Below are 27,246 nucleotides of genomic sequence, written 5' to 3' on the forward strand. Positions count from 1 at the left end.
AATAATAATAATAATAATAATAAACATACACTGAACACCACTATTAATGATTACTTTGTGTTAAGCCACTGACATCCATTATTTCATTTAATTCTCACATTGAATCTATGGCATGAATGCTACTATTACTCTCTCCATTTTACAGAAATAAAATGAAACTTAGGAAGGTTAAGTTACTTTGTTCAAGGTCACAAAGCTAGGGTTTCAAACCCAGGAGACATACCACAATAAATGTACCAACCCTACACAATACTGGCATTATCTGATTCGTATTTTAGAAAGAAAATGACAACAAATCTTGTCAATTTGGCTTCTACAATGTGACAGCTTCCTTTTCTATTTGTCTAAAAGGTTACAAACATCTCCTGGCTAAGCCCTAGGTTACATCTCATTACAATTCATCCTCACTCTGCAAAATGAACCACTAACTTCTCCCTCTTTCCTTCCAGCTCTGTAACTCTGTATCTTCTTTGAATTGCCATAACCTTGAGATGTCATCAAGCCCAATTCTCTATAAAGCTCTACTTTCATTGATGCCCCTCCATTCATCTTCACATAGGATGTTGGTTATTTCCCCTGTTACATCACTAATTCTTTTGGCCTGTCTCATACCAAGATCATATCTTGAAGTCAGACTTTGACAACTAGATTCACTATTCTTTATCAGAGATTTAAGCAGTTTTATGAAATATTGATCAATAATAAAAATATTCTGAATATCTCAATATGTGCATCTTTTCCTAAGTGTGTTTCTTCTCTGAACATTTCTTGGTTTGGATCTCAGCCCTTACACACATGTCTTAAAGTAAGTTATTCAGTCTCTTCCAGCTGATTTTATAAGGCTGCTCCCAAGATTCAATGAAATAAGATAGCAAAATTTCAGCGCTTAGCTCACATTAAGGATCCCACAAATCTACTTTGCTTCCCATTGTTGGATTTTATTTGATCTTTACAAGAATCATATGCCACAGATATCCCTCACTATAGATGAAGAAGTGTTCAGAGCAGTCAAGGTCCAAAGACACACAAAGGACATGGAACAAAGCTGGCACCAAGATCTTCTGAATTCAAATCAGTGGCTCTTTCCTCTGCACTCTGGCATTCTTAATTTCTAAATGTATCCAACACATAAATATTACAGCAATAAGTATTAAAAATTAGGAGAAAAAATACCTATCCACTGGTGAAGAAATGCATATGTAAATTATCCACTTGGTAAAATTTAAATGAATCATTAAAGATGAGAACTATGAAGATTAGGCAGCAGCAAAGAAAGTACCTACACTATGATTTTTAAAAGTATGATATTTAAGATACATATTATGTTCACAACTAAGCAAAAATGCAGAGAAAAAATGGAAAAGACAAAAGTAAACACAAAATTGTGTCATTGCATTATAGAATTCTGGACAAATAATTCATTTCCACTGTCTATGTTTTAAGTTTGGTTCTATTTTCTAATGAAAACAGGCAAGCATTGTAGCAACCTTTTTGGGAATAACCTGTCAGTTACCGAGTTGTTGTTGAGCAATAATCAAAGATTAATCCAAATCCATCCTTAAGGTGTTCACAGTTGATAAGGAAAAGTCCAAAAAGAATACAGCCACAATACAGTGGGATGAGACCACAGCACAGAAGGCATTAGTGCACCAGATAAGAAGCCACTGAATTAGGATGGTCAACAAAGTAGGTCCTAAGAGAGAGCAGCACCTAGAAGAACAGCAATTCCTCTTGCTGGCACATGAGGGAAAGGCAGGTAGAGGAATTAGCATTTGCAGAGGCATGAAGCCAGGTGAAGACAAGTGTGAAACATGGCAGACCTAAGAATCTCACACAACCTAGTATTTCTGGATTGCAGGGTATGACTGGAAAGAACACAGGAGAAAAGCTGGAAAGACAGATTAGGGTCAAGGATGCCTGAAACAAGTTTAGGTTATAACTTATCAAGGGAAGCCTTTCAAGAAGGACATAACCAACCTAGCATTTTAGAAAGGCAAATGTCCTCTGAGTAAAAAAAAAAAAAAAAAAAAAAAAAAAAAAAAACCTTTTATGTCTATATACGGAGTCTAAAACAAATTTATGGTAATGGAAAAAATATGTACCCTTTTTTTTCTAAGTAGAATTTGTATAAGTAAGGCTCAAGATTCTATTCATTTTGGCTCTTCTTCACCAAGATCTACAAGTTAAAATAAAATAGCAAGGAAATAAAACTCATATAAATGCCCCTAAAACTTTTAGTAGCAACCCATAGGTTTCCCTAACAAGTTGTTTTAAGTAAAGAAAAGATTTGTTGCGGGAAGTCAGGGACCCCAAACGGAGGGACCGGCTGGAGCCGCAGCAGAGGAACATAAAATGTGAAGATTTCATGGACATTTATCGGTTCCCAAAATTAATACTTTTATAATTGCTTAAGCCTGTCTTTACTTTAACCTATGAACATAAATTGTGAAGATTTCATAGACAGTGTATCAGTTCCAAATAATACTCTTATAATTTCTTATGCCTGTCTTTACTTCAGTCTCTTAATTCTGTTATCTTTGTACGCTAAGAATGTAGGTCCCCTCAGGACCACTATTGTACAAATTGATTGTAAAACCTGTGTTTGAACAATATGCAATCAGTGTACTTTGAAAAAGAACAGAATAACAGCGATTTTCAGGGAACAAGGGAAGACAACCATAAGGTCTGACTGCTTGCAAGGTTGGGCAGAATACAGCCATATTTTTCTTCTTGCAGAGAGCCTATAAATGGATTGCAAGTAGGGAAGATATCGCTAAATTCTTTTCCTAGCAAGAAATATTAATAATTAAGACCCTGGGAAAGGAATACATTCCTGGGGGCAGGTCTATAAATGGCCGCTCTGGGAGTGTCTGTCTTCTGCAGTTGAGACAAGGACTGAAATACACCCTGGTCTCCTGCACTATCCTCAGGTTTATTAGAGTGGGGAAAAAACCCCACCCTGGTGAATTTGAGGTCAGACCAGTTCTGTTTTCGGTTGTTTAAGATGTTTATCAAGACAATGCATGCACAGCTGAACACAGACCCTCTTCAGGAGTTTTTGATTTCACCCTTTGCTTGTGATCTTTGCTTTGCCCTTTGCCTTGTGATCTTTATTGTCCTCAGAAGCATGTGATCTTTGCTCTCTCTTTTGCCCTTTGAAGCATGTGATCTTTGTGACCTACTCCCTGTTCGTACATCCCCTCCCCTATTAAAGTCCTTAATAAAAACCTGCTGGTTTTGCGGCTCAGGGAGGCATCACGGTCCTACCGATATGTGATGTCACCCCTGGAGGCCCAGCTGTAAAATTCCTCTCTTTGTACTCTTTCTCTTTATTTCTCAGCCAGACGACACTTTGGGAAAATAGAAAGAATCTACATTGAAATATTGGGGGTGGGTTCCCCTGATAAAGATTCCCAACAAGAAAGCCTACAAATAAATTATTCTTACCATTGTAGTATATATTAACATTTGGGGCATCATCAACCCAAAATAGCCCTTGATCTTGAAGGGTGAGACCTGGAGTGGCTGTAAGGATCAAAGGGTTAACTACTGGGTCTGGTCCTCAAGTTTCAGTGCCCTATAACAAACAAGAACTCAACCAATAGACAAGCAAAAAAAAAAAAAACACCAAAATAAAGAACATTATAATTTTTCCTTCTTTACTAGTTGTCTGGTTTCTTTTAGCACTGACCTCAATACACAAATCAAGCTTGTTCTCATAAAGTGATGTAACGTGGTTCCTACAAGAAGCATATGACAATGCTGCTATTCCTAAACCATCATTGATGCTCCTTCCCATGGCTCACCCATGTCTTTTATGGGCAATCTCTGGATCTAACCACAAACCACATTGATGAACCCATACCACTTTCATACCTTCTAAATATACATATAAGCCCCTAAATTTTATGTCTCCAAAACACATGTCCAACTATTCATAAATTTATGACAAATGTCTGACTTTTATGGATACTTCCAGGTAAACAAAAATAAACAAACAATATAAAAAGAAACAGGCATGGAGAACAAGGCATGTAGCAGAAATTAGGCTTTAAAAGCTGGAGTCACCAATTCAAGGAGCTACAGTCTCTATCAGTTCGAGGATATTATTATTATTATGCAGCTTCCACACATATTTGGGCTTACATGTGCTGACATATGTGCCAACTACATGCATTATGTCATGTAATCCTTACAACAATCCCTGGAAGAAGAAATTACTTCCCCCATTGTTTACAGGAAAAACCTAGGTTCTAGAAAGTTAAGTTGTGCAATTAAAGTCACACATCAAAGCAGAGGGAGACAAATCAATGCCTTTGTCAAATTACATGAAAGATCATCAAAAGGTACGAGTGGGCAAGGAAAGAAGTGGGGAAATGGGAAGAATCACATTAAAATAGCAGAATGACTCAGGATAGGCTGGGTGCAGTGGCTCATGCATGTAATCCCAGTACTTCGGGAGGCCGAGGTGGGCAGATTGCCTGAGGTCAGGAGTTTGAGAACAGCCTGGCCAACATGGTGAAACCCTGTCTCTACTAAAAATACCAAAATTAGCCGGGCGTGGTGGTGTGTGCCCATAATCCCAGCTACTCAGGAGGCTGAGGCAGGGAGAAGTGCTTGAACCTGGGAGGCAGAGGTTGCAGTGAGCCAAGATCATGCCACTACTGCACTCCCGGCTAGATGACAGAGCAAGACTCCATCTTAAAAAAAAAAAAAAAAAAAAAAAAAAAAAGAATGACCCGGCATAGAAAACTTTTCAAAGGTATGATTCCCTGGATCCTGACATGCTCCCTAATCACCGTCTTCCCCAGCAGCCCTGTATGAAGGGCCCAGTGAAGGGTGCTACAAATGGAGGTATGCTGTGGAGGGGAAGTGGGGGGAGACAGAGAAACAGAAACACAGCAATGGACAATCTAGTGGTTATCATTGCCTCTCTCTATTGCCTCAACTTCCAGAAAACATGACTTAACTCTGAAGACAGGGCGATGGTGTCTGTAGCAGCCAGCAAACACTACCAAACAAAGAGAGACCTTATCCAGTCACTTTCTAAACATCAGACCAAGAGCAAATAGCTGCAGCTCTGGCCTATCTACCATTGCAATTCAAAAGTATCTTGTACTGTGAACAGCTGGCCAGTAATGTGTGTAATGTTTAGACTCACAAAGAACTCGTGTTAATCTCTGGACCATTGATCCCATTCGGGGACACTTCCTTTCTCCTGTATCTTTTCACCTATTGCTTCGAGAAGCTCTAGAAAGGCTTCTGGATCATGCATGTCCAGTGCTGCTCTTTGCCCCAGTATAGTTTCCAGCACCTGCCATGGCACTGGCCTTCTCTCTGTTTCCTGTTCTGTTCCAGCCTTTGCTTGCAACCTGGGCTACCCTGAGGTAGGCCAAGGAGTGCTATACAAAGGCCACTTCTAACAAGCCATGTTGTTTAATATTTGCTTTCCAAGTTTACAGTTTTTCCATATTAAAACTAATTCATAACCCGGTATCCCCGACTTTGTAAGGAAAATAATAGCATAAGTCTATGAAGCACCACTGAATCTAAACCTCTCAAGGCTTTTAGTAAAAAATAGGATTATTTCAGGATAACTCAAGCCGGGGGCTACCAATAACACTTTCAGAAACAGAATTCTTTCATCCTTTTATATAGATTCAATAGCTTTTCAGAACTGAAAGGGATAAGAGGTCATTTGTTTAATCCAGGCCTCTCCAACAGGCTAGCTACAACACCATCAGCCTCTATTAACTATTTCCTCAAAAGTAGCTCATTTCAAACCTTGAGTCTGTGTCTTTCCCTCCTGGAGTCAGTTTTCCTCAAATAGGGGATGTTTCTTGTCTGTGTGCTCACCTTTTCCTGCTGTAATATTCCTCACAGTTGAGACTTTCTACCTCCTACCTTTCAGGGGCTTCTCTTCCATGAAGAGCTTCCTTACCCTTCTTATTTTCAAGTGTGTGTGTGTGTGTGTGTGTGAGAGAGAGAGAGAGAGAGAGAGAGGCGAGAGGAGGGAGAGGAGGGAGAGAGAGGCTGGAGAGCAGTAGAGAGGGAGAGGAAGGGAGAGAGAGAGAGAGAGGAGAGAGAGAGAGAGCGAGATGAGAGAGACGAGGGAGAGAGGAGACGGTAATTTGCCAGTTTGAAGTTGGAGAGAAAGACCAGCATGCCAAAACCACATGTGATTTAAATTAAGTCTATCCTTCTGTCTCTATATAATCTTGTATTTGGGGGTGCCACATGGTAACACTTATCAAACAGCTTGATTTGCTAGAAATCATTCCCTGATAACAAGCCAAAAATTAACTTTCCCTAAACTCCACTCATTGGTCCCAATTCTACACTTCATATCTATATGAATACAGCAGACCTGAGTTAAAGAAAACTCTCATAGGCTGGGCGCGGTGGCTCAAGCCTGTAATCCCAGCACTTTGGGAGGCCGAGACGGGCGGATCACGAGGTCAGGAGATCGAGACCATCCTGGCTAACACGGTGAAACCCCGTCTCTACTAAAAAAATACAAAAAAACTAGCCAGGGGAGGTGGTGGGTGCCTGTAGTCCCAGCTACTTGGGAGGCTGAGGCAGGAGAATGGTGTAAACCCGGGAGGCGGAGCTTGCAGTGAGCTGAGATCCGGACACTTCACTCCAGCCTGGGCAACAGAGCGAGACTCCGTCTCAAAAAAAAAAAAAAGAAAAGAAAAGAAAACTCTCATGTTCTCCCTAGCATTTCTCTTCTCCAGGACAAAAATACTCATTTTTTTTCCCAAAATTCCTAACTAGTCATACAGAGTCTTCGCTATTTTAAGTTGCTGTATACCTCTTAACCTGGTTTTCATATGAGAGTTTGTTCAATGTACCTTTTAAAGTGGGCCTCCAGAACTGAACAGGTGCAGGCAGTCTGACCATTTCAGAGTCCAGTAGCACTCTGATGTCTCTTGTTCTGGATGGTCTATTTCCAAAAGCACAATCCAAAAACCCTGTATCATTTTGTAGACACATACTGAGCTGACAGTACAACGCTTTCCTGCTTTGTTCTATTCAGCCATTCTCCCCCTCCCCTATTCTTCACTTGTTTTTGGAAACCAAAAATCAGGACTTTATAAGTAGCCCTGTTAGGTTTCATGTTATGCTCAAACTAGGGCTATAGACAAGATCAGAGTCAACCACCCCATATTGCTAAGCAGTTCCCCTCCCCCACCCATCACCCACCCTTTAACTGCTTAAGAACATTTGGGGAGAAAAGGAACTCCATTCCAGGAATGTTACTCCAATACTTTCACTGCCTCTCTAGAACTGCTGAATAGAGCCATCAACTTGGAAAATCCATTGTCTTTGAGTCTCTGACCCCTTTAAACATTGTTCTTGATTGACTGAATGCCACTTATCTATGGAGCAGCCCTCCCTGTACTTTTGAGAAGTCAACACCTATTCAACTTATTGCACAAACTCGATTATGTTTTAGGCAATATAATTAGCCTTCTTTTTATATTAGAAAAAAAATTCTGCATGCCTCTGAAGATCTTATGGTGCTAAGATTAATCCCTATTTAAAAATTGTATGCAACCTTTTGTAGATTTCCACAGATCCTGCTCAGTGTCCTCAGTCCACTGGCCACTCCAGCTGAGAGGAGTAAAAGAGAACACAGTCAGGACAGGTGGTAAGAATACTAATCAGAGCATTCCCCGTCTTTGACCATGAAACTCATAGAACCAACCTACATTCACAATTAGAAAAATAATGTCCCTTCCTTTCTGCTTTCAACACAATCCTAAAAATTCAAACTTGGAGAGTGTATTACTTTTTTTTAAGTTTTAACAAGAAGAAGAAGATAGTACAATTATCTTAAAATGTAGAATATAAGCTCATCTCCCAAAAGGCAGAGCAGTTTGTCCCAGAAGAATACTTTCCTGGCTCAAATTTTTATGACGCTGCTCCAAATTTAAGCTTTGTCTTTTAAGGTATAAAATTCAAAGGTCAAATTCAAGTTGGGTACTCAAAGACGAAACAAAACAATTATCTGATTAATTCAATTAGCTAGTCTACATCATTAAGATTCCTATACTTTAAGTAATTTTTTAAAAGTCATTATTTACATAATTTCCACAACTTTCCATTTCATGTTATTTGAGAAATATGTTATTTTGAAAAGAACCTTGTGGTTGTAATATCAAAGATTTTCCATACACTGCTTTGGGTGAGGGGAGAACTGTTAGCACTGCCTTTTAATTTTTCCCCACTGTAAGTGTTGTGTTTAACAGCCTATTAAACTATTTACTATATGTGAGAAGGCCATTGAATGAATGATCGTTTCCACATTGCAACAAGAAGTTAGTCATAAATCTAAGAAGTTCACAAGAAAAACTAAATCAATATTAAATAAATGAATCATGCAAAGAGTTAAAATAATACTTCACTCGCATAGTTAAAAATGGGCTGGTCTGATCCTAATCTTTTGGAAAGAGTGAAGCAATATTGTGAAACAATGATGAGGGCCATTGATTTAATCAATTATTACACTTTTCAATATAAACCTAATTTTGGCTGAGCTGAAACTTAATGCAAGTTTATTTGAACAGTCCACTTTCCTTTGTTTGTACAATGGAAAATAATATAAAGACCCGGGCATAAAAATCATTCTTATTATTTAAAAAAGAAGAAAAAAAGAAAACTGGTAAAGTCTTATTAAAATTGTTGTACAGATGTAAACCTTATTAACTGTACCTTATTTATGTAAAATTATTTATTGACAGCTTAATTCTACCATGTTATTATTTGCTGCCAATACAAATGAACATTATAAATAAGAAAATATGAAATTCATTTTAGACTTATAACTAATAATATGAGAAACTATCATTTATTAAAATCACTTGTGGGATCTCTAAACTGTTTTAAAATGCCAACTTTAGAAATGAAGCCAAATCAAGTGAATCATTTTCAATCCTTGATTAGAGCTGCACTGACTTTCAGATTGTATATTTATTTTTAAGAAAAAGATAAACACAGGACTTCATAAACCTCTAGGGTTAAACACTATAATTTACAAGAGTTATGCAAAAGGCACAAAGTAGGAAAACTGGGAAGCAGATGGAGAAAATAAGACCTGCTTAAAGTAATTTTCAAGCAGCAGAGAAGATAAAGTCATCTAGAAAATGTCTTTAGCATTACTCTTACATGCTCTATTTATTGAACTGGCCCAGCCTTTCTTTTCTATCTAGTAAACTGCCCAAACTTTGATAGCTTGAGACTCTTCAAACGTCCCTATAAAATAAGTACACACACACACACACACACATGCACATGAATGTCTGTCCACCTGTTAAATGGAATTTTTTGTCCATTTCCACTTACCTGAACTGCCAGAGATTTTCTGAAGTAAAAACCCAGTATCATATCATGATGAAATAACTGAAGCTAAGTGTGGGACCTCTTTTGGTCTCCACTCCCGAAATCTAACACTGAAGACTTAATTCCACAGAGATGCCACCATGATACGGTACCAGATATTTGGGTTTTAGGTCTCTACTCCAGAAGTCTTTTCCTGATACTCTCATATATGGTGATAAATGTCTCCTTAATTTGCACAAGAGTTTTCAATTGTCCTCATAGGAGACCACCTTGAAGGAGCGAGTAAAAGGTTTAGTCATGGTTTCTATTTTTCTGTTTGAATTCAATACATTCTAGTTAAATGGACAATTAATAGGTCACTTCCAAAATAGTAGTGTATCAGTCCCGGTTAATAAACAATCCCCACAATTGATAATGGGCCCTATGTATTCAGCAAGTCCCTGTATACACTCAGCTCATCCACTAAATCCCTTTTCAGGTAGACAGGGTTATATGGGAAGATGAGCTAGAATGAGTCTATAAAAGTCAGTTTCATTCACTGCTTTATTTTTCAGTCAAGTGTTTTAAATGGTGTCCAGAAATTCACTTGGAATGTGAGACAGGAGAAAAGACTGACACACAGAGCCTTGCTTTATGACCATACAAAAGGGCAACTGACCCTTGCCCAAGCCTTTTCCATGTGAAATGGTTCCTAAAGTTCATCTGCAGAGTGAAAAATCGTGGTGAGGTCGTGTGTGGATGAGTCGAGTGAAAGTGACGATTGGTCACGGGTCTGTCACCCATTGTGGCCGGGTCTCAGCCATGTAAAGTGCTCTGTGGGAAAGTATCAGCCCCCTAAAGAGATGCTCAGAGCCTGCAGCTCATTAAACCGCCAGCATTTGCTGCCTCACTTGTCAGGAATTATTCTGTCAAGCAACTGCTTTCCTGAACCATTCCCAAGACACATGCACAGAGGCAGCAGGGATCTGAATTCAACCGTGATGGGGTCCGGCACAGGAGCCTGACTCAACTCTTATTTCACTTTTCACCTGACAGAGCTGTTAAGCTGAATAAGTGTTTTCTCTTGGGCAGCTGAAAGAAATGCACCCCTCCACTGGATCTCTTCACCATAAACTCAAATTCCCTGCCTAGAGATTCTCATCTGACCCAGAAATCTCAAGACCAAGGGGAACTTTACTTTTATGCCTGTGTTTTTCCTTTGCCTGTGAGAGTGTGTGTGTGCACGCTGCAAGATTTCGAAAGCCTGTCATTCCCACTCCACCCCCAGACTCCACTAAAATTTTGCTTTTATAATGTTGGGAGAAAAGAGTTCTCTTGAAAATATTTCCAACAGTTCTGGTTGGTTACCTTCAAGTTGCCAAAAAGGAGAGATTTATCTCCTCTCATGATCTTGACAATTTTAAATTATTCTCCAAAGATACTTAGTGACTTTCTGTGTTACATTTTAAGCGGAATGGAAATTTTACACAGCACAACTTTTGGCCTTCCTTCCTTTCCTTTTCCTCTTCTTTAAAGGAGTGTTGCTACACATTTCAGAAAAGCCAAACCGGTCCCTCCGAGATCTTTTATATCAAATGGAAAACAAGTTGCTTTTGGTGATGTGTCGGCCCTGGGTTTCAATGCCATTAGAACTGCTCACAATTGCTCAGTGTGCTGAGGTTTGATAAATCTCTGGAAAGCTCCTGAATAGGATTGCTGTGATTTTTAGTGAGGAATTAGCTCCTTGCCATTGCATTACCAATTAGTTTTCCAGAGCACATTAAATCGTGCAGCTTTCGTTTACAGAGTAACTGAGGCATTGCTGATGAAGCATAAAAACTTACTTGCAAAAGCAGCGGAGGATGCAGTGCGCCGACAGGACCCACCACAGCACGCTGAGTAGAATGGTGGGGTGCTCAGAAGAAAAGGTTTGGAAGGTGCTGTGGAGAAAGCATTGATCTCATTGATTAGCCATTTCTTTAAGACAATATTCAAAACTCCAGTTTCCTAAAAGTCATTGAGTAAATACTTTGCTTAGTTTTAATTTGTTTTGAAATTAAAGTTGTTGTAAAGTAGCCTTTGTCAAAGAGCATGCTAAATAATATCAAGATTTGAGAGGTGTTGTGGAAAGACGCAAAGAGACTATGAAACACCAAGCTTCTTAGATCATTTTCTGTGCAGTCATCATTGTAAACAGTAAACATCAAATATTCCTTTATTTAAAATACCCTAGAGCAACACTGTCCAAGAAAACTATCTGTGATTATTGGAAATGTCTACATCTGCATTGTTCAAAATGGTATCTGCTACCCACATATAGCTACTGTACACTTAAAATGTAGCTAATATAATGAATAACTGAATATTTAATCTAAATTCACTTATATTTAAATAGACTCATACGAATAGGGGTTACATTAAATAGCACAGCTCTAGATATCCTACTTACCAAGAAACGATTTAAATCTTATGTGCTTACATTTAATTTTTAAAGTTTATATCACTTTGCTTATTTCAGATGGTTCTTTGAAACATATAGTTAGTTGGATTCCAAAGTTGGTAAGACTAAATTTACTGAGCGATTCCATAACAAAAAGTGGTGTTTCTGATCACATTTACGTGACTTAAAGTATTTGAGAATAATCCCATCTTATCTCAAGAGAAATCTAGTCACCCTGAAGATATATGTGTTTCTAGTATAATGAGTTGCTGTGTAATTCTGCTCTGCATAGTTTTATTAAAATAATCACTCATAAAATTTTCAGGAGAGACGCATGAACTATTTATGATTACTCCTGTGCAAAAGTATGAAAAAGAGATCCATTTTGGTGACTAAAAACTTCTATAAAAATTTTTTGGCCGGGCGCGGTGGCTCAAGCCTGTAATCCCAGCACTTTGAGAGGCCGAGACGGGTGGATCACGAGGTCAGGAGATCGAGACCATCCTGGCTAACACGGTGAAACCCCGTCTCTACTAAAAAATACAAAAAAACTAGCCGGGCGAGGTGGCGGGCGTCTGTAGTCCCAGCTACGCCAGAGGCTGAGGCAGGAGAATAGCGTGAACCCGGGAGGCGGAGTTTGCAGTGAGCTGAGATCCGGCCACTGCACTCCAGCCTGGGCGACAGAGCAAGACTCCGTCTCAAAAAAAAAAAAAAAAAAAAATTTTGAAGTCTCATTAGTATAAGTTGTTCTATTAGTTTGACTATAAAACCATCATAGAAATGATGAATCATCCCCTTTGAAGTTAACATTTTAAGCTAAACTCTGTTCCTCAGTAGATGACAACAGTTATAAAGGATAAAACATGAATAACTCCTCTCCATTACTGAGCACTTACTGTATGCCATGCTTTGGTTACGTGCCTTAGACACACCATGTCCTTTCATAGAATGTGTTTAATACAATATAACTGTAGGTGGAGATTGCCTAAAGTGGGCACTTGCCCATACCATGACACACTCAACAGAGTGCCTAGCACATTCTAAACAGTCAAAACTTTTTTAGTAATTGAGCAAATGGTCTTCCAAAGTAACAAACAGAAAACTTCCCTGGTCTTAGGGAAAGAATGAGGGTCAAGAATTAATCCTTCCCCTGCTTCCTGACCCATCCTAAAACATGGTGTCTTTCATAACTGATGACCTTGAAATCTAAAACATGACTTGAAAATAAATATTTTTATGATTCTCCTTTCATATTCAAGTGACAACTTCTTTCCTTTTCTTAATCACATTCAGTGAATATTGTTTCCATATGACTACATACCTTTTTGAAGAACACAGTAATTTCAGACTTGTATTTTAATGAACTGATAAGTTGTTTATGTTCATGTTTATTTTCACAATTTCTGTGAAGGATGTATCAAAATAAGTATAGTTCCCAATAAGAATTATTATAGTATTTCAGGGTCCTGGGTGCTTTCAAATTGCAGATTAATCATAAATGCAGTTTTCTTCCTAGCACACAATGCGAAGTTGTTAACATTAATGCTTTTAGATTTTTTAAATACTTGGGCTTTTAAAGAATCAAGTGTTTGTTTTAATGATCAATTAAATCAAGTGTTTGTTTCAAATGATCAATTAAATTCTTAGTGATAAATGTGGTTTGCAGATGTCTGATCTTAATGCTGAATTTAACCAGAAAAACCATTTTAATTGAACAATCTCTTATATTGCTCTACATTACCCTATCTTAATATATAAAAGCTGTAATCAAAATGACAGTATCAAAATCTGTAATTGCAAAAAAAATCAATCATAATCTACAGTAACAATTCTAGTTTTGACTAAAGAACTGGACTTCTTCACATTTTGTGACATGACAGGCTTGAAATTCTATTGTGTACAATTTTTCACCATTTTAAATCATCTTTTTGACACACATATTTACACATGAGTTTAAGTCAATTCCTGATTGCTATACACAAAACATCTTGTTTAAGCTGGTTTATGTGAAAATCACTGTAAAATTCCAATTAAGTGCTTTTTTTTTTTTTATGTGTTCCTATTTTGACCTAAGTCAAATGCTAATCCAGTGAGCATGTGATTGCAGGAGCACTGAATGGTCTTAAGAAATCACCATTTAAAACAATGCACTGCATTGAAGGTATACCTATATACATACCATATATATATATATATGTAGCACTTTTAACTTTAGTGAACCATATACATTTTTTAAGTAATGACCAAAACAGGAAACTCAGCTTTGAAGAAAACAAAGTGACAAGTTGACAGACGTGCCGTAAACCCTTAAGAACTACTTGGAAGGTGCTCTGAAAAAGGTAGAAAAGGTAATTTGATCCTATATAAAATGCATTTCAAACCTGATCAGTCCCATCTAGATGCAGTTGCTTAATCATTTATCATGTTAGAAATGATTAACTGTAGGCTCACTGAACAATATTTATAATGATAATATTTAAGGAGTGCTTACTATATATCAGGCACTGGACTAGCTACAAATTTAACACATGCTATCTCATTGATTCATTAACATTCAACACATCTGAAATGTGATTATGACCGCTCACAGCAAATTAAAAGGAAAAGGATGAGAAAACAATAAAGATTTAATATAATAATTAATTACTAGCCATGAGTGATAGAGATTTCATGCACCATGACTCTGCCAGTTAGTTATTCAATAAGAGCTTGACCCTGGATAACTGACACATCTCCCAAGATTTCCATGAGAAAGAAAAAAAATGGCCTTTCCTCTGGAAAAATATATAAACAGGTCAGGTTCTACAGCATGATGTCAGTTTATATTAACACAACATCTTGAGACACTCCAAATTTTATATCCTACTGTGATGGTTAATACTGAGTGTCAACTTGATTAGATTGAAGGATGCAAAGTATTGATCCTGGGTCTGTCTGCGAGGGTGTTTCAAGGGAGATTAACATTTGAGTTAGTAGGCTGGGAAAGGCTGGGTGGGCACCATCTAATCAGCTGCCAGAACACCTAGAATATAAAGCAGGTAGAAAAAAGTGAAAAGACTAGACTGGCCTAGCCTACCAGGCTACATCTTTCTCCCATGCTTCCTTCCCTCAAACATTGGACTCCAAGTTCTTCAGTTACAGGACTCGAACTGACTCTCCTTGCTCCTCAGCTTGCATGCGTCCTATTGCGGGACCTCATGATCTTGTGTTAATATTTAATAAACTCCCCTTTATATATATGCCTATATATCCTATGAGTTCTGTTCCTCTAGAGAACCCTGACTGATACACCTACCAATCAAGCTTCCAATTTCTGTGTGAAACTGTTATGAGTGACAAACAAAATGACTTAAAATTTTTGGAACTAAACTGGGGCCTGTCTGAATCCAAATGACTAAAATTATGTATTCAGAGAAAACTTCATGAACTTTCCGTATGACTTATTTGAAGATACAGATTCAAGATACCTTTTATTTTGCAGGTTTATTCAAGATGGGAACTTCTAGCCAACCTAATGGTGAACTGGACTGATTTTTTTAACTTAGCTGACTAGATGGTTCTGTGATACAAGTATCCCATAGCCAAGCAAGGTTACAAGTTTAGCTACTGAGAAATTCTGTTTTCTAGAAAACAATAATTTTTTAAATTGTTTTTTGTTCTTTTCATTCTCCTTTAGTAAAGCAGAAGAACATCAGGAATCTAAATGGTGTGAAACCACATTCTTATTGGCAATACAAACTATGGTACTAACCGACTTGAACTGACATTTCGAAGGAAGAGTACTAAAGACCACTAACAAAACTTTCAAATAAATTTCAGGAGCCCACTGCATTTAAGAAGGATGAGGAGAAATAACAGAAAGTTCCAAAGTATCTTACTAAGGCAACCACTGGGGGAAAAAAAAACCCTCTAGGAAAGAATGACAGGGAAGTAAATAATTAAGAAAATATATTATATAAAATATATTAATAGTTAATTAAACTTAATAATTAAGGAATAATTAATTAAATAATTTAATAATAAAATTGATTACAAATAATAATGACATGAGAAGTTAAATAATTCCAAAAGGATGGTTTTAATGACCTCCTTCCAACATGCAGGGTTACATGGCCCCCACTGAGAAGTTAAAAATCTAAACTTTCCGGACTTGGCAAATAACCACACAATTGAACAGGACAAGTCTATGGTGGGGTGGACCCCAAAGCAAGGACTCCAAAAAACAGCAAAACATTCTGTCTTGAGTAGTTAGAACAAAGAAATATCAATTAAGCGTAATGAGGGTTGATTTTATTTAATATCTTAGTACATCTGAAAGTAATTCATTTCATGTGATCTAATTGCAAACCTTGCCTTCAATCACCAGCATAACAGTTAGGTTAAATTCATCCTTTACCTTTCTTGTTTTATCAGAAACAAGAGGAGCCCACTTTTTTGCCCTCAAAAGGGTTTAAAAGACCAGAAAAACCAAAAGGGTCTTAATGTTTTGGTACAGGCTCATGAGAAAGATAAATTGAATGCAGTGTCTATTTGTTGCTTCTGTCCTTTCAACCTTACGGCAACATTAGGTATGTATTGTTCTGTTTGTCAACTGCTGAGCACTGCACTGTGTATGCCGGGACTACAATAGATGAAAAGGAGTTTTCCTTCCTGGATAATTTATATTTTTAATATTCTGTAACTTACAGATTTGAGTCTGCTGGTTAATGAAATGAAATGTGCCCCAACCCACCAATTGTCTCTTAAATCCCAGTCTTGCTAGACTTGGAGACACCCGCCACAGATTTTATTCACTTTGTAGGTGATTAATACCATAATCAGCACGCAAGGCATGAGACCGTGAAAAGACATAAAACAAACACCTGACACCATCGTAACAATCAATAAAAATAGCCTGTCCTCTTGCCATTAGTACTATAAATCTGAGATCAAGACTAAAACAGCATATAAAAAAGCAGTATTGGCCTGTAATCCCAGCACTTTCTGGGAGGCCGGAGGCAGGGAGGATCACAAGGTCAGGAGATCGAGACCACGGTGAAACCCCGTCTCTACTAAAAATACAAAAGTTAGCGGGCACGCGTGGCGGCGCCTGTAGTCCCAGCGACTCGTGATGCTGAGGCAGAGAGAATGGCGGTGAACCCGGGAAGCGGAGCTTGCAGTGAGCTGAGATTGCGTCACTGCCCTTCAGCCTGGTGACAGAGCGAGACTCCGCCTCAAAAAAAAAAAAAAAAAAAAAAAAAAAAAAAAAAAAAGCAGTATTATCCAGACTTCTACTGAAATACAGAATAAAAACAAAAAGATATTTTAAGAAAGGCTTGTTCAAAGAATGCTTTAAGCAGGAGAAACATCTTAATCAGGGTCTTGATTTGGAAAGTACTTGGAAGGGCAAAAGAAGAGAATGAAACCATTCCAAAAAGAAAAGGTTGGGACAAAGGAAAAGAGGCAAGGATGGTGTTAACACATGGAGCAGGTGAAGGAGACCAGCCTGGCTACTGGGACAAGGTTTAAGGGGTGAACATTAAGCAATGTAGCTAGAAGAGTTAAATGCAGTTGATGGAATGAAGGTCTTAAAGGCCAAACTAGGTAATTTCATTTCATCTGTAGTCAAATTGGATAATTTGAGTTCTCCTGAGTAGCTTGGTGACATGATGAAAACTACATTTGAGAAAAGTTCACCTGGCAGTGGTGGATGGGATGCAGTGGAATAAAGAAGGGCCAGGCTGGGCGCAGTGGCTCAAGCCTGTAATCCCAGCACTTTGGGAGGCCGAGATGGGCGGATCACGAGGTCAGGAGATTGAGACCATCCTGGCTAACACGGTGAAACCCCGTCTCTACTAAAATATACAAAAACTAGCCGGGTGTGGTGGCGGGCGCCTGTAGTCCCAGCCACTCGGGAGGCTGAGGCAGGAGAATGGCGTAAACCCGGCAGGCGGAGCTTGCAGTGAGCTGAGATCCGGCCACTGCACTCCAGCCTGGGCGACAGAGCGAGACTCCGTCTCAAAAAAAAAAAAAGAAGGGCCAAAGGGAAAGCTGCTATGCAGTAACAACGTGCTGTAGCAACAGGTGATGATAAGCATTTGTGTGAACACTTCCAGCAACATCTTATCTATCCTCACAACACCAACAAGTTGACAGGGTCTGGCTTCCCTCCAGCTGTGGGACGCTGGTTCATTGTGACCATCACCGGTGCCCAGGGTCATCACCTCTGCTGCCTTACCCTCAGGGAGTCTCAATTAGACCGCTCTGAAAAAATGATCTAAAGTTGAGGAGATTCCTTGCTCTTTTTATTATAAAGTCTATGTCACAGAAGAGACTACTACAAGCCTTTGTGAAGGCTCCCTGATCTCCCGGCTATAGTACTCTGTGTGATTAATTCCTGCACTGGTCTACTCCAACAGAAGATAGACCTAGCAGGAAATGCATCTGATACTGGTTATCTTGATTTCATCCTGGGACAGATTTTAAATGATCACAAATTATTTGGTACTCCTCCCACTGAGAGGTGGGGTCTATTTCTTCTTCCCTTGAAGTTGGAATGGCCTTGGTGACTTGCTTAACCAAGAGATATGGCAGATAAGACATTCTGAAACTTCTACAACTAAGTCTTATGAAGTTCCAGAATGTCACTTCCAAGACTAAGTCATAAGAAACTGCAAGACTTCATATGACCTAGTGTTGGAAGTACCAGAATGTCCAAAGTTCCAAAGCCACATGGGTTTTTGGAATGTGTGCTCTTGGTGTTCTCCCTTTCAGAACCCAGCCACTCTGCTATAAAAAGGCCAAGAAACTTGGAGAGCCCAAGTATGAATGCTGCAATAAACAGCTCCACTTGAGCACCCAGTAAACAGATGGCATCAGTGCCAGCCATGTGAGTAGTCATCTTGGACATCCAGCCCAGTCAAACCTTCCCATGACTTTAGTCCCAGTTGACATCTAACATCACTCAAGATTCTGAGAACCACCCAGCTGAGCCCAGTCAACCCACAAAACTGTAAGAGAAAATAACAAATTGTTCTTTAAGCCACTGAGTTTTGGGATGGCTTCTCATACAACAATATCCCTTTTACCAATATTTTGCTTATGGTGAAATGGTGGGAAGGAGTCCTGCACATCTTTTCCTGTATCTTACCAGTGGGTTTTTAAGGTATGTGCTTTAAAGTCAAATGCTGAGTCCACCACTGTTCACATTTTGAAATGAAGAAAGAGAGGCTCTGTGAGGTTATATGAATTCCTTATGGTTACAGAATCAGTAATCTGAAGACCTTGAATCTAGACTTAAATACAGGAATGTTCAGAGAGCTATAGGTAGTTTTAAATTTAACCAATTTGCCATTTACACGTGAGAACAAGCACTGGCGTACTTATATTATAAAAAGCATGATAGTAAATACTTTACGGTTTGTGAGCTACACAGTCTCCATTATGACTATTCAATAGAAAAGCAGCTATAGGAAATATGTAAACAAATAGGTGTTATTCTGTTCTAGCTTTAAACAATCAGATGGTCTTTTTTGTTTCAGACCCGATATAACCACAAAACTTATTCAATACACCTAAACTCAATCCAGCCCTAGGTTATCTATTAAAAACTTGCCAGCAGTCACAGTTTTATTCCTTTTTTAATGTACATAAATTTTCTCAAAGAATGACTTACTGACTCCTTCCCATATTTTAATTTTAAAAATAATAGAGATAAAGTTTTAAAGAACAAGAAATTTTGAGTCTTTTCAAGAGGCCTTGTAGAAATCTATATATTGTATATTCTATTTCTGATGGTGCTTAGAGTTAACAAAAAATTAAGGTTGTTATGGCATGGTCCCTGAACATGTGAAAGAAAAGTGAAAAACCTGGTTCATCTGGGGAGTATTTATAAACAAGAAGGCATTAAAATAGTCAGCAATTTTACAAAAGACCCAAGTTTTTTTCTGTCTTCCTTTCCTTTTCCTGAATGCTTCAGTTCTAAAAGTCTAAAACTCCTATAGGCTTTTGATCTTTGACTTCAGAGAGAATTTTAGTACCTTAAGTTGACTGTTCACATACCTCACAAAACTGTGCCCCTGAAATATTCTCAACTAATAGCTGGTTGACAAAATGAATCATGCTATTAAAAATGAAATCAGCTATGGTAACTTTATATAGAGTGATGAATCACTCAGCATTGCCAAGTTAAGTATTGACCGGAGGCTAAAAAGAATGAGAGAGAGAGATTTCATTAAAAGTGGAAACATTACTGAAAGTAAAATAAAATATTTTGGAATAAAATACAAGGGCCTGGTAAGTATGTTATATGTTAAGGCAAAAATCCAATTTCTTACTAAGAGAGTATAAAATAGAAACATGATCTAATGAAGTCTAAAATGAGGATTCTAACAAGCATTCCTAGATAAAAATCATAGTTTCATTTTACAACTTGCCTTTTTATTCCTGACAGACTCCAGGTGTATTTGAATGAAAACTTAGTTACTTCAACTGACTTAAAACTTGTGTCCTTTCATTGTACATATAAAGAAAAACTATTCTAATTAAGAAAAACTTTACTTAGAGCTTCTTCTAACCGAAAATTAAATAGACAAACACTGTATTAAGGGTTGCAAAGCAAGATCCTCAAAAGATCTTTGCATTTAACGCCCACCCTAATATAAGCACACTTTCTTTAAATAGTTTAAATAACAATTTCATTTCTGTATAAACTTTCATAGCAAAGAATCTCAAAGGATTTTATGAACACAACGATTAAACAGAAATTATGCATGGATGTTAGGTCCTTCACTTTTAAGTTGCTACCGTTTTTCTCATTGTTCAGCAGCAAATCTAACCATAAAATATCTTCTTACAGCAAAAAGACATCTAGTGGTCACCAAGAACAGGAAGGAGGTGGCACACCCAAAGAGGACTACCATGGAGTCTAAGCACAGCTTAGGTTCCAATATAAACCTTGGAAACACATCCATGGCAAACAAACATAAATAAAATCACCCTTGACAATCCCCCCCCCCTTTTTTTTTTTTTTTTTTTGAGACAGAGTCTTGCTCTGTCACCCAGGCTGGAGTGCAGTGGTGCGATCTCAGCAATCCCTTTAAATTGCCCAAAACATACGGCATCCTTTTGACTTTATGTAGCATAACCCTGAACACTCTAAATTCTACATTTAATTCTACGTAAGTCCATATGTAGATTTACGGGCATTCAAACCATCGTACCTCTTAAAATAACCCTCAAATCCCTAAAGGAAGGGAGCTAAGTGGAAAGTTCTAAAACATTCTTATTTGCCCTGCTCCATGTACTCCTGTTTTACTATTAAACTTCAAGAGTTTCAGTTCATATTACCAGATTGAAATTTGCTTGTTGTTACAGCAAAGAAGAGAAGAGAAACATGTGTTGGGGCAGAAGAGAGATAGAGATATTGATTCTAATCGTCTCTTTTATTTTATCCACTGCAAGAACTTCTCCTTGAACCTGAAGGTGTTTATCAACTTAGGGACCACAGAGCTGATTACTCACGAACTAGGTAAAAGTTATTAATATGTTAATTTTAAATAAAAAGGTATGTTGAGCAGATTACAGAAAAATATATAGACATAGAAAGAATATGGTTCTGGCATTCTCAAAAAATTCCACCAAAGGATGACTGGAGTGATGGCCTCAGCAAAGAACCACTAGCATGGGTCCCATCACTATCCCATTCGGAATCCCCTTTTGTCATCCTGGTTCTGAATCAGCATCATCAACACTCAAAATTCTATGATTTTAATTTGTCAAAACGAATCTAAATCACAGTGTCAGCAACAGAAAGCTCAAACTCAGGCTTAAAAAATAAGGTCACAAAGTCTTAGACTGGAATCCCCACCTTAAGCACAAATCCCTTTTCTCCCTCCCCTAGGTGCCTAAACTGTAAGAGAGGCCATTTTATTTCACACTTTCAGTGTATCTCAGTGGAGGAAAAAATTACCATTTGCAGCACCAGACATAAGTGTGAATAGTTTCAGACAGTCAACAATCAATGGGTAAACAGTACCTAGGATTGGGAGACAAACAAGAAAACTAGAGTGCACATTAAGTATTGATGGTCAGAAACAATCCTAACTGGATGCCAGAAAAAAAAAGTACTAATGCTCTTTTATTTCTTTACTACACAGAATGACTTACTTGGCAAAACTACTTTTTGCAGTTCAACTCACCTATCCAGAATGAACATTTGCTTTCCAGTCCTTTCATATGCAGCACAAGAATAGATTTAATAAACAATAAAGGAAATTATATTCAGGAAATTATTTTTATGTCAAACATTTTCTAAAATGCTTAAAATAACAAATGTTATTAACAAGCAAGACTATTTGTTCCACTTATTTTGAAGAGAACTGATGGCATAACCACCAATTGGAAAACTGATATCATTCTGTAGCCAGGAGAATTTAAATATTTTGGCATTTTACATTTTCAGGCCCTCTTTTATATACAAAGACATGAATATTTTTATCAGGCATAATATTTTCCAAATATTGTCACAAATAATGGCATAGGAAAACTTCTGAGGAAGGATGTCTGATAATCAGAGTTTACTCCAAAAACCTCCTGGTTTCCACTAATAAACTATAATAGATTCATGACATTTTTTCTTTTTTCAGATATAAGCCCTGCAGGAGAACCTATTTGCTATCCAATATTGCCCTAAATGTGCCCCTCCCTAGCCCTGAGTCCTTTGATTTTTAAAGTTTTAAAACTATTCTACATAAACAACTCGACAACATATAGCTATAGAGTGTGACTTTTCTTGCTGTAAATACTCAAACTTAACAATTTTCAGGGATGAAGCACTGACAACTCTACTTTCATCCATGAGCTGTAAATTTGTGTTACCGTGTTTAACTGTCACCACCTTTCAAATATATTTCATAACAAGAGGAAAGGGAAAGCTAATTTCTTCCATTATGGGCTGAGGAACAAAATCACAATTTGATTTATTATTGTGATACTATGTAATTGGTGATCCAATTGGCCCTCATTATTTTCTTCTAGTCAATGAAAGACTAACCTAAGGTAGGAGTCTGAAGATTTGGAGTAATTTTTTCTCTTTCACAATTTCATAGATGATTAAAGTGATACTTTGGACAAAAACAAAATGAGCAAATGAAATAATCATTGAGAAAAACAACTGGAATCCCCATAGCCATCCCATTAGCTTACTAGGAGGATTAAGGGAGCTGTTTTGAAAATGGCTGCTAACCTATAAAGCAGTACAGAACATGGAATGTAAGCTCTACAAGGGCCAAGACAGTCATCTGTTTTGTTAACTGATTATGCCAATGGCCTAGAACAGAGCCTGATACATGGGAGACACTCAGTAAGCATGTGCTGAATGAATGAAATATATGGTATATTTAAAGTAGGTAACAAAATAATGAAAATAATGAAACAAAATGCATGCAGAAGCAGAAATCCCGCAGTTAAACGGTGGTATATTTCACCAATGAACTTAGAAATAACTCTGAGGCTTTCTTATTCAAATTTAGATGTGGTGCACTCAACAAATTGAGGCTGGGAAAAAAGCGGGCAGTCAACATGCAGAAATTACTAAAATCAGATTTTGTGGTCCACTCCCAAGTTAGTGTCTAAAGGATCAGAACTGGTTGTTCGACAACATTTCAGAAAAATATAGTATTATCTTCCCGAAAACTCCAACTCTTATGCTCTCCCCCAGAACACCAAATCACTATTTCATCCTCACCTAATTTCCACCTGATAGAAAAAAAAAATTGTTGGCACTCCATTATAATTTTATAATTGTACACTCCATAAAATAATTCCCACATTTGGTAAGGCAAGAATCTGTAATTTAAATAAAACTGGGGCAATGTTCAGAAAACTATATTCTTTATCCAATTATAAAAATAAATACAATATAAATTCTGCGTTTAAAGCAGCATAATTTGTGGGGTCAAATTCATGAATTTTAGGTTCTCTTCTTTAGATGTTTTCTAGTTTCAGAACCTAATGTTTTCTTACAAGAAAATATCTTTTTTTAAAAAACCCAAGGTTGTTCGTTCAAAGTGAAAATTAATCTACAACATCATCTCTTCAATGAGTATTGAATAAAATATTTGAAAAAACACATGCTTAAACTGTATTAGAATACTTCAAAAGGGAATAAAAATTCTTACAACCCTCGTAATTATTCCAAAAACAATGTTTGCAATTGGACACTTTAATACGTGTACAAGAATGAATATGTTCTTGAATATAAAAAATGTAGTTATGAAAACTTTTAACCTTTAGTTGCAATATTTTGAAATAAATAAATAGATGCGGTAAATTATTTTTGAGGGTTATTGAAATAACTGCACTTGACTTGCATTTATTTTATTTAAATGTAATCTGTAAAATCTGCAAAGGTTAAAATTAAATACCTTTTCATGGCTGAGACAATTACGATTAGAAACAGCGTAGGAATCCTTGAAAGATAATTTCTATCAACACAAACAAGCCACCAAAAGTTATGCAAATCAACAAATTTTCTGGAAAATGTTATTTTTATGAAACATAATTTATTAACTCTTGTCCAAGTGAACCTGCTTTATGCCTAATTTTTCTAATACTTCAAAAGAACAGACAGGCCCAAATTTCCATAAACTTTGCCTTAACTGTTTGTTCCTCTTTCAGGGTGCAAAAAAGGCTCCCTAGCATTTAGGTTTTACACTAAGTGAATGAGACCGGTGTTTATATAGTTACATTTGTTCCATTCTGTTAGTAACCATTTCAAACTGAAAGACTAGGACAGGTTCTAAACATGTTAAATTCTATAAAGCCATTAGCAATAAATTTGATCCGGCAGTTTGCTGGGACAATGGAAACTGCTGAAAAAGCGTCTATTAGTCATTCTGGACAAACCCATCGGGATTAAAAGAATGAGTTAAGATCGTTTAAGGACGCAGCCAAAAAAAAAAAAAAAAAAAATCCAATTGGATCTCAGTTTCTGAGTCTCTAAGAGGCTTTTTCCCTTTTATCACTGACAATTTCAGGGAGCCCCACATAAGCTTTAGCTAATAGTTGACTAAATTGTCAGCATCCTTCTTCCCAGTCCCACTATTTAGGTTTAATATGGTGCTTAAAATAAACCCAAACTGCCCTTCTTTCGGTAAATTCTTATTTATTGGCGAACTTCCTATTCCAGTTGCCAATTCAGCTGTTTTTCAGCTCAGCACGAAGAAAAAGCCGGCCTTCATTTCTTTGCGCCTAACGTGATCCAAAATTTAAGAGTGGAGAAAGCCAGAACTTTGCGCAACTCTCCTTCCAAAGATCGTTGCGCGCGTTCCCGACCTATCCCGACAATCCTAACAGTTTGAGTGGCAAAATCTCCCCAAGTTGGGCCGCGCAAAGCTCTCCCTGTCAATAACTTTTCTGAGAGCTGGTGTCGTGCAGCCCGGGGCACAAGAGCGGGCGGGTTAGAAATGTTGAACTTGGTGAAACCTCTTGAGACTGATACAGGCAGGCCGAAGAACCTTCAGAGTTTCCCAGTTAAGGCCAAAAACTTAAGGAGCCCTACCACCTGTTGAAAGAAGGGAACGGCAAGGAAGCTGGTGGAATGGAATGGGTGGGATGAGGCAAAAAAGAATCACAGAAAGTGGTGCGCCTCCGCCTGGGCCCCCGACTCCCAAAGTGGCATCTCCACTAAAGCTTGAAATGCTCCAGGAAGGTCCCAAACCGGCGCTCCCCGGGCACAGTGCGCACCGCCGGCGCTGCCAGATCCCGGGACAGCCCGGCCCGGGGACACGGTCGCGGCTGGGGAGGGAGGGGAGAGCTGGCTCACCTGGCGCTGAAGGCTGGAATGTACAGTCTCGGTCCCCCGGAGCCCGGCCCGGCAGCCTGGCACTGTCCATAGAGGGACTGAGCACTTGAAAAGCCCACCGCGTACCGTAGGGCGCCCCGGCGGGGCTAACTTGTTCGGCTGCGGGGCACAGCTTTAGGGGAACCGGGCTGGCGGGCAGGGGCCGGAGTTGCGCGCCCGCGGTGGCCAGGGCGGTCGCCGGGCCGTGGGGCGAGGGCGGCTGCAGCCCGGGCGTCGGGGCACCCCCGACCCGCAGCAAGTTCTCAATCAGGAAACTCTTGCCCAGGTTGCCAAAGCCGGGCGCAGCGGGGAGGTTGAGGAGAGCGGAGGAAGCCACCACGTCCCAGTACGCACCGGCGTGGGCTGCCACCGCGCTGGGGAGCATAGTGCGGCGCCGGCTGGCCTGTTGCGCGCCCGCCTCTCGCCCTCGCGCGCCGCACCGCACAAGGAGCCGCAGCTTCTGGTCGCCGCCTGCCGCAGGGCTGGAGCGTGCCGAGCCGAGCGGGGAGAAGAGGCCGCCCGGGACGGCGGCGGGCTTGGAACGATATTATTTATTTGCGTTGGGCGTTTTTTTAAGGGATGGGAGGAGTGAGTGTGGGAGGGGGAAGCTGTGAGTTTCTCTGGCCAACGGCTTAGGCTCTGGGAGCGTCGGGGGGAGTCTTTCCCCCTCTCTATGCAGACCTGGACGGTTTTTTCTGGTTTGTTTTTTTTCTGAAAGGACTGAAGGTGTGTCCAGCCCATCCATTCATGTCACCAGTCCCACAAAGTGACAGACGCGGCCAACAATAAGGGCAGTGCTGTGGCAAGGGGAGGGGACTCGTAGTGGGAGGAGGTGGGCATGGAAGCGACGTGAATCGGGAGCGCTCGCCTCCTTCCCGCGGCCGTGCAGAGCCTTGGCACTCTCGCTGGAGCTCGCGCAATCCCCCAGGTGCGGGGTCAGGTGGACGCCGGCGTGGAGCGCCCGGAGGGCGGGGTGGGGGTGGGGGGAACGCCCTGGCGTCTGGGGCGCCTCCGCATACTACCTGTTGGGCGAACCCTAGCATTCCGGTGTTGGTTGTCACTTCAGCAACTGATGGGTTTCCAGGGGAAGCAAACGGAGTCGCTAGTGGCTGGAAGGGCTGTTATCAGGGTCAGTGGAAGGGTATCACCGAGACTGTTGCAGCTGTGCCGCAGTTGAAAAGTTACCTCTCAAAGAGTGGGTTGTTTGCATATTAAATGAGGCCCTTATGTTGTAAGGGGGAAGGAGATGTGTTTTTCTCAGAGATCTTTTAAGAAATTTCTGTTTCCAGTGACTCATTTCCGGTCACCTTTTAATAAGATGTGTTTTAAGGATTGTGGTGAGAGGTGCCTACAGCTTCTTCACTCCAGAAGGGAGGAGCTAATACTTTTTGATCTAGAGAAAGAGCTCGTAGTCGGCATTGGTTAAATGCCAAATGACAGATGTTTGGGTCCAAAACCAAGAGGGAAAAAACCACCACCAGGTCCTCCTAGACACTGGTAGTTGGGTATGTCTCTGCAGGGAGACGGGGATGAAAACACTGCGTTACTTAGGATTACAGCTGCTCTTTTTTTTTTTACTCTGAAAATTTAAGTATTTTAAGATGTATTAACAGTTTGCTAAGTGGGAACTGGACAGATGAAAAGCACGGGTGGGTGGGTG

General features: G+C 39.2%; 1 protein-coding gene across 1 annotated transcript in view; it reads right to left on the reverse strand.

Moving 5' to 3' along the window:
• The window catches only part of DBX2 (developing brain homeobox 2), a 37,341-nt gene extending 11,215 nt beyond the window's left edge, over positions 1-26,126 (reverse strand). Inside the window, exons 1-2 of the mRNA XM_017888793.1 lie at positions 25,569-26,126; positions 11,169-11,264 (exon numbers count right to left, since the gene is read on the reverse strand). Coding sequence (XP_017744282.1) covers positions 11,169-11,264; positions 25,569-25,971 — 499 coding nt within the window. The 5' untranslated portion in view covers positions 25,972-26,126. The remainder of the gene's footprint in view (positions 1-11,168; positions 11,265-25,568) is intronic.
• Between the last annotated feature and the right edge of the window lie 1,120 nt (positions 26,127-27,246).

The sequence above is a fragment of the Rhinopithecus bieti genome, unplaced genomic scaffold, assembly GCF_001698545.2.
Source record: "Rhinopithecus bieti isolate Rb0 unplaced genomic scaffold, ASM169854v2 scaffold_17653, whole genome shotgun sequence".
NCBI classification, from domain to species: Eukaryota; Metazoa; Chordata; class Mammalia; order Primates; family Cercopithecidae; genus Rhinopithecus; species Rhinopithecus bieti.